The sequence below is a fragment of the Glycine max genome, chromosome 3, assembly GCF_000004515.6.
Source record: "Glycine max cultivar Williams 82 chromosome 3, Glycine_max_v4.0, whole genome shotgun sequence".
NCBI lineage: Eukaryota > Viridiplantae > Streptophyta > Magnoliopsida > Fabales > Fabaceae > Glycine > Glycine max.
The window spans coordinates 15,988,524-15,998,720 of record NC_016090.4 but is presented as its reverse complement, the minus strand read 5'-3'; the positions used below and the strand labels follow the sequence as shown (position 1 = coordinate 15,998,720).

Here is a 10,197-nt window from a genome sequence, read left to right as displayed (position 1 = left end):
TTTTGTGAGATATAGTACGCAACATACAACAATTTCCTTTTATTAATACTTAAATATATTAATTTCGGATTCAACTATGACAATACCACTTCAATTCCTTCACCAGAGCAATGGCTAAACTGGTTTTAAAAAACATTGTTTTCATTAATTGATCATCCTGACCTTGATGGGATAGAGGGAAAGGAATACCTTCTGGATATTTAGTATTTAATTTTCCATAGTAAAATCCCAACGTCTCCAAATATTCCCCATTCCCCTCATAAAGTAGGAATTGCACTTTACAAGACCGTTCTCTAGATGAATCCGAAGATGTCGGATTAAAAGAAATTAAAGAAAAAATTTCAGATAGTACAAACAGTTATTTGACACTACTGCTTTGCTCACTTTAAAATACAGGATCTTTAAACATTGACAATTCAAAAAATAAAAAATCATAGACAAATGAGCATAACATTGATAACCTAGATTTCTGCCAACATAGCGGCTGAGTTACAAAGGCATATTAGCTATCCATCTACTGAACATGGCAAAACCTTCCTCAGGCTTGTACTCTGGAGCTGTATGTCCTGAACCCTGCAATTAATTAGAATGATATCAAATTTGGACAACACCACAAGAGACAAATATTTCACCAGATGATGCTTTTTTTTTTTTTTTTCTTAAAAAATAAGAATAAAGGAGCACTTGTGATATCTAAATTGAATGTTCTTACCTTCACAGTTGCAAATGTCATTTGATTCGAGTAAGTCCTTGTGTATCTGCATAGAAGGCACATTATTCACAAAGATTTGTATGCATGAATGATGTCTTAGGATTTGCTTGGTAGGAAAAGTAAAACACTAAGAAATGATGGGAAATTAGGATTGAAATTTTTGGAGTTCTTATTAAATCATAGTGAGTGGAAAATAAGAATCAGGTGTATCTCCTATTCCAATATTTTCCCCCGGTACTATATACTAGTAAAGATCGTTTCTTAGGTATCCCAAAACATCCTTTTCCCAAAGGAGTCTAGCTCAGTTGGTTAAGTAGAGTGTGTGAGCGTTGTAAATCCCCTGGTACTATGTTCAATTCATATGGATAAAAAATTAAAAAGCATCCTTTACCCATTTGTATTTTCTATAAGCACATAATTTCTGGGTCAACCTCGTGGTCCCAAATCTTAAAGGGACCCAAGCTTTTCTCACTTTGACAAACACATACAAGTGTATGAGTAATGGTCTGGTTCTGATGCATGATCTGCTATTAGGTTTTGCATGTAAAATAAGTAAAGATTTTTCATATCAAGGCTAATTAAAGTGTCATTCTGACCCTGCAACTTGGTCTTCTAGAAGCCATGGCCTCCAATCTTCCACAATGGAGTAGTTTAGAGCCCTAATCCATGCTTGGGTTGACATGAAAGGAACAACTGCATCATGATCTCCACTGTCAACAAAACACCATTGGCATTAGAAATCAGAAAAACACTGAACACATGGAAACAACAGTTTTCAGAAAAACACAATGTTAGATTTGAAAATCTTCACCTGTATATTAAAGAACGATATCCTTTTGCACTGAGATTTACATGAAACTCAAAGCTACTGAAGATCTGTTCCTCAAAATCTGTAGTGTAACAACGTTCCCATTTGCCTATAGTTCCCTGAAGTACATTAAGCTAAGTAGATCGGTATGTATGACATCCATGAAGTGCTAAGGCTTTCTTTGGTCAATGACTCAAATTTAAACTCATTCCAAACTGAACATAGACTAAGGAATTTGTTTACAACTGTGATGCAGCACTACCAATTTACTAAACAAAATGAACTATGTATTATATCAAACCTCTCGAATATGCAGTGACTTGCGAACACTTTCGTCATTGGCCCATTGAGTGGCAAGGAAAAACCCAAAAATCTACAATGTAAAATAACGTAATCATATTTTGAACCTTGATGGACAAAATATGTAAGAGTCTATGCAAGGAGGCAAGAATTACTTGGCATCTTATGTCTGGCACTCTGAGATGAGAATTAAGAGAGGCCTCAAACTTCTGAGTCAGAGATCTCCTCCACCGAGCTTCATGTTTTTTAGGCGAATCAGATTTACAATAGCGATCCAAAATATAGAAAGTATTGATTCCTGAAAGGCACTGAAGATAAGAAATAATATTTATTATTATGATGAATAAACTCAACATATCTGGTTAGAAAGGGTAGAAGGGATTATCATAATAAAAATGTGATGGTCATTACTTGCCTCATCATAGTGTTTGAGATCTCTTAAACACAACACATTTCTGGAATCTCTATTTTCATACTCTCCTTTACAATTTCTCTGAAGTGACTGTTCATAAATGGTAGATGTCTAAGAATTATTGGCATTTCTTTTAACACTTCTTAAAAATAAACAGGAAAAAAAATACTTCTATTACCGCATATAGTTCATCAGAAATAAGTCCCATTCCATGAGCAAATGGGATTTGATCATTTCCTTCATTTCTTGTTGTTATGGGGTTCCCTAGCAGATATCCCTGAAAATATCTTAAGATCAATTTAGGCTTCAGAGTCCATAAAAGGAATTGATAACATTACAACTCTGAAAAGGCAAAAAGCTTGGTTGAATCTATTGTCAAAACCCACTTTCTAGAGAAAAAAAAAATTGTCTGTAGTAAAAGCATAGACAGAGAAATTTATTGCGAACCTGGAGATTTATCCGTGGTTGGAGACCTTTTTCATTTCCTGTGAATTAAGGAAATTGAAGAATAACAGTAAGCTTTATCATAAATATCTGTATGTTCAAGCTTTCTATATGTTAGTTATATGTAAAATGCTGCAGTTTATATGCGTCTAAAAAGAAATCCTGTAAAAAATCTGTCTTTAATTTTGAAAATTATATTCAATGATATTTACGGTTATATATTTGGAAGATGTTAAAAGAAATCAAATTTTCAGATATAATTGATGACTAAGTTCAAATTTAATATATTGCAAAAAATGCTACTTCAAGTAGCGTTTCAAAAAACGTTAGAAGCTACTAAAAAAAGCATGCTTACCAAACAACCACATGAGCTTCTCAGCTAGTAAAAAAAGCTAGAAGCTAGCTGAAATGCCTTGCCAAACATAGTCTAGATAGAAACCATTCATTATCTATAAAATTAATAGAACAAGGAAACACAAGTGCACAGTCTACTTGTAAGTTGTCATTATAAATTCATTAAATTGTAAAGACAATAACTATTAGTTGAATAGCTGATTCATCTTACAAATTAACCCTTTAAAATTTCTTACCATTTGAAATCTCTTGAACAATAGCAGGGGCAGGTATGCCAGAATAAGAATCAGCTCCCATATAAAATTCATTTGAAAGAAATTCTGGGTGATCAATCAGCCACTACATAGATTACAAGATAAAGATTGTAGCTTAATAATAAAATGATCAAAATTATAATAGTTTGTTTTCAGAATGGTTAGGAGATCGATTCTCCTAAAGTAAACTACAATGAAAAAAAAATTTGCAGTTTGCACGAAATATGATGACAGGGACATGATCGATTGATCACACACATAGTGACTGTACCTTCCTAAGAAATTGATGGGTATGGTGAACTAATTTCCAGTCACTCCGTTGAGCAGTGAGATTTTTTGCATATGAGAAGCCAGTTCCAAAAGGCAAATCTACAAAAATAATGTTGCAAACCTGACAAAAATAAGCATTAACATTTGTAGCACCACATCACCCTCCAATAACAAAATATTAAAAAGAATCATGTAACAAGAACAAGTATTATTTTCAATATAGTTATCCTGACACACATTATAACCACATACTTAATATAAAATTATTAACAGTAATTATTATTTTTAGAACCATTTATTATTAGTTTTATTATTATCAATAAATCAATGTCAAACTCTTGAGTATGCATTCTGAAATCTATACCTTTGTCCAGGACTGTGGCCTCAAGATCAAATTTGGCACACTCCCATCATACTCCTCAATCTTGAATCGAAGTGGACCTATTTAGACCCAATTGATGACAGAAGTCATTTTTTGTAAGTTATTTAGTGTATCACTTTCAGTAGGATCAATTGTATTGAAAAACTAAACCAAAACAGAAAAATAGTGAAAACAGAACACTGGTATCCATATTTTTTAGCAGAATGATTTCTGTATGATGCAAATCTATGCCAAGCTGGCTATATGACTATTCAAATTTGATGAAAAATAATAAATTGACTAATATTTTAGATGATGCCACATCTATAATAAAAAAAAGAAGAAGGAATTATGTAACTTTTGAACATCTGTTTCAACATGATTCAATATTTTAAGTGATGTTCAATTTTAAATGTACTCCAAATCTCATTATATTTAAACTATCTAAAAAGGAAATAAAGACTAGTTTAAATGCTACCTCATAGAACAAAAATTATCTCTTATACATATATTGAGGAGCAACGACGACCAACTGGGGACTGAGGAGAATAATGCATGAGAAAAATAACATTGGAAGTTGCTTGCTAAATTCAATAAACAAAGGTATCTAATTTCTCATCATTTGGTATCAGAGCCCTTGATCCAGATGACTCAAAGGTAGAAAATTAACAAGAGGCCAGAGAGTGAAATGTTATCAGTGCAAGAAGAGGTTAAGGGGATTTGTATGTTGTTGGAGGGAAAGACCATAAAGGCTGAGATATTGGCTATGCAAGAAACACTGGCTGAGCCATTTTGTGTTGCCCCAACTTATTGGCAGTGAAAAATGTGACTCCTATGTACCACCTGAATATAAAATAGTGTGGTGAAGCAGAACCAATTGAATGGATCAAAAGCTTTCAAACAATTCTTTTAGTATCAAAATACTGTGGTAGATCAGAGTGTTGCTCAGTCCATTACACCCTCAGAGGAAGGCTAAACCATGTATGCAACAATGATGGAAAGAATTATGAAAATGGGGGGATGTAGCTTACATTTGAGGCATTGGAACAAAAATGGATTCATCATCCAAGATGTACCTATCTCATGTTCTCAATGAGAACTGGTTAAGCACTCAATTGGAAACCGATGGAGGTAAGGTTCTCGTGGGAAATAATCATGCTGGTAAAGCTCAGCTGAATGGAAAATTCAAGACAAAAGATCACAGTGTAGCACAAAATGTTATAGTACACTGGAAATAATCAGAAACAGAAGTGCTGGGACAATATCTCAATCACAGCAAATATGTTGACAAGGTGCTCAAGCATTTTGGAATGAATCAGTTCAAACTAGTTTGTACTCTTTAGTTGCAAATTTTATTTGATACTTTCTGTTGGGTCGATTACATACTACTGAGGAGAAAATTTACATGAAATAAATTGCATAAAATAGTTCCTATTTTATCTTTCGGTTTTAAAGTTCAACAAAATATTAATTACAATTTACTATCTTTTCAATTATGCCATTATCTTAATTCTTAAATATTTTACACTTCACAAATGAGAGAGAAATGATAGTGGACTTGGAAGCCATATCAGGATATAAATTGCATTTCTCAATTTGTGTTCTATCTTCCAAAGTGGACAGGTAAAAATGTACAGAAGTAATACTCCCTCTAGATTCAAATATAAGCAAAAATGCCTCATTTTACACTAATTAAGAAAGCTAGTTAAGCTCATTTAATTTTCTTGATTTCATACCAGAAAAAAAAACAACCACATTTCTTAAACTACACTTAATCAGATTTGAACTTAAGGGTATTTTTGAAGCAATGACATTAAATTTGTTTATATTATATTTCAGTCCACCAAATTTAGTCCAGGAGAGAGTATTTTTCTTACGAGCCTGCAGTTAAGAGCTTTTTGATAAAACTATTTTCCAAAACAGCTTTTTGATAAAACTATTTTCCAAAACAGCTTTTTGAGTAATGCAGTACGGTGTCATAGGGTAATTCAGATTCAGATCGAGTAATACAATCTATATAGGAGCTCACACAGGTTGGAATTAGTTGGTCAAATAGAAGGGTAACAACAATATAATCCAAATCTAGTTATTGTTATTATAGGAATTAACATAGAAAGTTTGTATCTAAAAAATTACCTATTTGAAAGGCAAGACCTGAAAATGAAGAGCAGCCAGGACCACCAGTTAGCCAAAGCATAAGAGGGTCTTTCTGAGGATCATTTTCTGACTTAACAAAGTAGTAAAACACTTGCATGTCATCATCTTTTTCTCCTAATCCAACGTACCTGTTATTGCCCTAAGTTAATTAAATGAAAATTCAACAACATTCAAACCAAAAAAGTGGAAGTGGTGTTGCTTGCATAATGCTTACCCTGTTTCCAGTTCAAAAGGAAGAGGGCCTTCAAAGCCAGGAAGCACTTCTACCTTGGAGCCAAGCTGAGATGATATTTGTACCAAAAGTGCAAGAGCAATTAGAAGAATAATGTGAAAATTGCAAAACATTTTAGAAACCGTGCTTATTCCTGGGGTTGAAGCTTCTTCTTCTTGTGCAGTTTTAGAAGTGCCCAACTGGAATATTGGACATAACAATGATAGTTGACTTAGTTACTTGTTAGCATAATTTAGAGGCAAGTTAAGCAACACGTTGAATTAAAAAAATGTATTTTTTTTTATTAAAGTGAGAATTTTTTATTTTTTTAAAAGATAAAAATGCTTAAATATAAATGTATTTCACTTTAGATTTAATTTTATAAAATCAGAGTGTTGAAAATTATATTTATAAAACTCATCCTATTAACCATACACTACTAATATTGGGAGAGGATGTAAGATTAACTTAGATGTAAATGGAAAAAAAAAGGAGAGAAAGATACTGAATTTAAATATTTTTTCTAATAAAAATTAACCATTAATATTCTTAAAAAAAATAATTGTTGATGTTGGAATTCCTAAAAGAAAAGATAATAACATACTCTATTGTGATTTTTACTCTTTCTAGTCTCAAATGTTAATATATATATATATATATATATATATATATATATATATATTTTGATATCAAATATAAGTTAATCTCAATTATTTTTATCTTATTTAATAATATTATTTTTTTAAATAGTTTTTATTAAATAGGAGAATAATGTTTAATATCAAATTTGAATGATAATTTTTTTAAAAAATTAAGATTAACATAATTTAAGGAAATTAATAAACTTTTTAATAAATATAAAATCAGTTTCTTTTTATAATTGAAATAGGGGGCGATACTTTTTTGAAGCGTCTACTGTCATTGCTGCTATGTTGTTTTTTTGGAAGAAAGTGGTGGTTTCTTTGATAGTAACTAGTAGTAGAGACGTTCGGTATTAAAAATAGAAAAAGCATTATTAATTGAACCTGTCAATGTCGACTAAAGGTTAAATTATTGAATGTACTAATAATATGCCAAATCGCCATGTGTTCCACGTATTGACTTTTTGGAGAGACCCAAAACCAAAATCTTTCAGATATATTGGTTCAATTAGAAAGGAAACTATAAAATAGTAAACCGTAAAAACCAGTAGAAAGAAAAAGAAAAAGAAAAAACCTACAACATTCCATGAGGTAAGCTGGAAGCCAATGATGCGGTTAGCCAAGGTTTCAAACTCCGACAAGTAATCATTGACGGAGCCATGTTGCATCAGTTTGAACAGAGTTCTGGTGGGATCCTCATACGTTGATGTGGCAAAACGAGTCTCGAGTGCTTGAAGGAGACCACACCATGAGGTAAGTTGGCCATTGCGGCCATCCACGAGAGCCAAGCCAACACAGGTGCCTCCATTAGAAGGAGGCGATGGTGAGGCGTTCATGGTCCTGAGTGAAGTGATATTCGAAGAATTGGGTGATCTTAAAGATTCAACCCAAGGAGTCTGACCCATTGAAGTGCAGCACCTCTAGCTTCATATGGTGCAGAGTCAGAGATGGAGACGCAGGGTGTGGATGCACAGAAGAAGAAGATGGGGAGTAGGGGTTGGATTCAAGAAGGGCCATCTTCTACAAAAGCTCGTCAAGCTTGGTGGAAATATTTTTTTGAGTTGCAATAAGAGCTAGCTGATAGACGGTAAGCTTGTCAAGCTTGCCTGCACCTTTTTAACTAAGTTGTTTCATCTCCGGTTTGGCTTCGGAGATTCACTGAGAGGGCTCACGTTAATTCTGGCGGAAGCTTTGGCTCGGCTATAGGAAGAGAAACTCAGTGACTCTCATTGGATGCTCTACGACAACCCTCACTTCCCCGTTCCTTTTGATCCATTGCTGCCACGAGCTTCGAACTTCAGCCCATCACCTTCCCTTTTACCCACACCATCGAAACAACCACCCATATCAATCAAACGCCTGTCACTAGAGGAATTGGCGATTCGTGTGACACCCTCTACCCCATACATATATGTACTAATAATAAAATGAATAATAAATTATAATTAATTAAAAGTTCTTAAAACACGTTTAAATAGAAATCTTTCAAAAGGGTAAAAGACTCACATTCACTTTCCTTGCATCATAGTAAACTTGTTCGAATAAATAATAAAATCACTTCGGCTTAAACAAGGTCGTCCAACACTTCATACAATTAATATAGAAACATATACCTCAATGTCACATCCTATCAGAACATTGTGTTCCGACGTCCTTCAGCACAAGGTTCCTTGAAGCAATTCACCTAGTCATCTGCTCCCCCGAACACAAAGTTCAAGATCATCACAGGATCCAAACACAAATAACACACAGGGAGTGAGTTATCACATTCCTAACTAATAGAGAAACAAGACAACTAGATATACATATCATATAAATGAGATACAACTTACTTCAACATAAATCGTGTTATTCCACCACTTTGTCATTTAAAATTTACTTTTCAATCATCAATCACATTACACATGAATCACACACCCCGATCAAGACATAATAACACATCAATTTCATAATAAACAATTAGCAAGCGTTATGCAAAAGTTATGCTAAGACTCAAGCCTATATGCAATGTGGTACCATGTCAGTGAAAAATTATCCTGGGGAGCTTAGGAGTACATAACAAGACACACCACAAAATGGGTATGTCAGGTCACTCTCACTAAGTAAAATTATAGGGAGACCAGTCAGGGTCACGCTGTTTTGCGAGAATGCTCCAACCATGTGGGATCGGCACAGGCTTAAAAGAGCACTTAAACCGAGTGTATTTACCCCTAAGGCCTACACTCCGAAGAGTCCGTTAGGGCCTCTCCCTCCTGATTCAGGTCCAACCCCTAAAACAATTTTTGCATGCAGACATTGCTCATGAATTATACAATACCCATGACCTCACACTCGTGTTTTAAACACATTCAACACATTGCGCTACAATTTAACACTGGTTCCTAAATAGGAAACTTACACTTTTCCTTTAACATTGTGCATCAACACTTTTCTTAAGATAAACATTAGTCGGGTTATTGTATAATTCACAACTCACAACACAAGTAATCTCACATCAAGTGTTAACCGCACACTTATTCACAACTAAAACTCATGTTCATAATTTCACATCTTATAATGTCACAATCCACCATCACATGTTTACATGTATCTCACAAATTAACATATGTCCAACTTTGCACGTATACTCAATCTCAATAACAATATTATAATCTCAAAGCAATATGTTATTCCATAATTCATCACATATTCTATTTATAGACACTGCTCATGAATTATACAATACCCACGACCTCACACTCGTGTTTCAAACACGTTTAACACATTGCGCTACAATTTAACACTGATTCCTAAATAGGAAACCTACACTTTCCCTTTAACACTATGCATCAACACTTTTTTCAAGATAAACACTGGTTGGGTTATTGTATAATTCACAGCTCACATCACAAGTAATGTCACATTAGGTGTTAACCACACACTTACTCACAACTAAAACTCATGTTCACAATTTCACATCTCATTATGTTACAATCAATTATCTCATGTTTACATGTATCTTGCAAATTGACACATTCCACTTTGCACCACTCAATCTCCATAACAATATTTTAATCTCATTATAATACTTTATCATGCCTCATAACTCATATACACATCACACAGTAATAATATTTGCATGACACAAAACCCACACACACATATATATAGTAAATCAAACTACGTTATTTTTAATCAAAATAGTTTATATAACAATTAATTTAAGATTACATCAAAAGAAATTACTACTAAGAATTAACCTTACAACTTTCTTTAATTTATTATTTTAGTATC

At 33.4% G+C, this 10,197-nt stretch overlaps 1 protein-coding gene across 1 annotated transcript; it reads right to left on the bottom strand.

The window, feature by feature from the left end:
* Window positions 1-211: 211 nt before the first annotated feature.
* LOC100780069 (serine carboxypeptidase-like 11) lies at window positions 212-6,520 on the bottom strand. Its single transcript, XM_003520916.5, has 14 exons — window positions 6,287-6,520; window positions 6,052-6,200; window positions 3,919-3,995; window positions 3,556-3,675; window positions 3,267-3,369; window positions 2,680-2,717; window positions 2,411-2,509; window positions 2,236-2,322; window positions 1,976-2,128; window positions 1,822-1,893; window positions 1,524-1,639; window positions 1,309-1,422; window positions 713-758; window positions 212-573 (listed from the first exon to the last, which is right to left on the bottom strand). The coding sequence occupies exons 1-14, from the start codon at window positions 6,415-6,417 to the stop codon at window positions 490-492; spliced, it is 1,389 nt and encodes a 462-aa protein (XP_003520964.2). The 5' UTR covers window positions 6,418-6,520; the 3' UTR covers window positions 212-489.
* Between the last annotated feature and the right edge of the window lie 3,677 nt (window positions 6,521-10,197).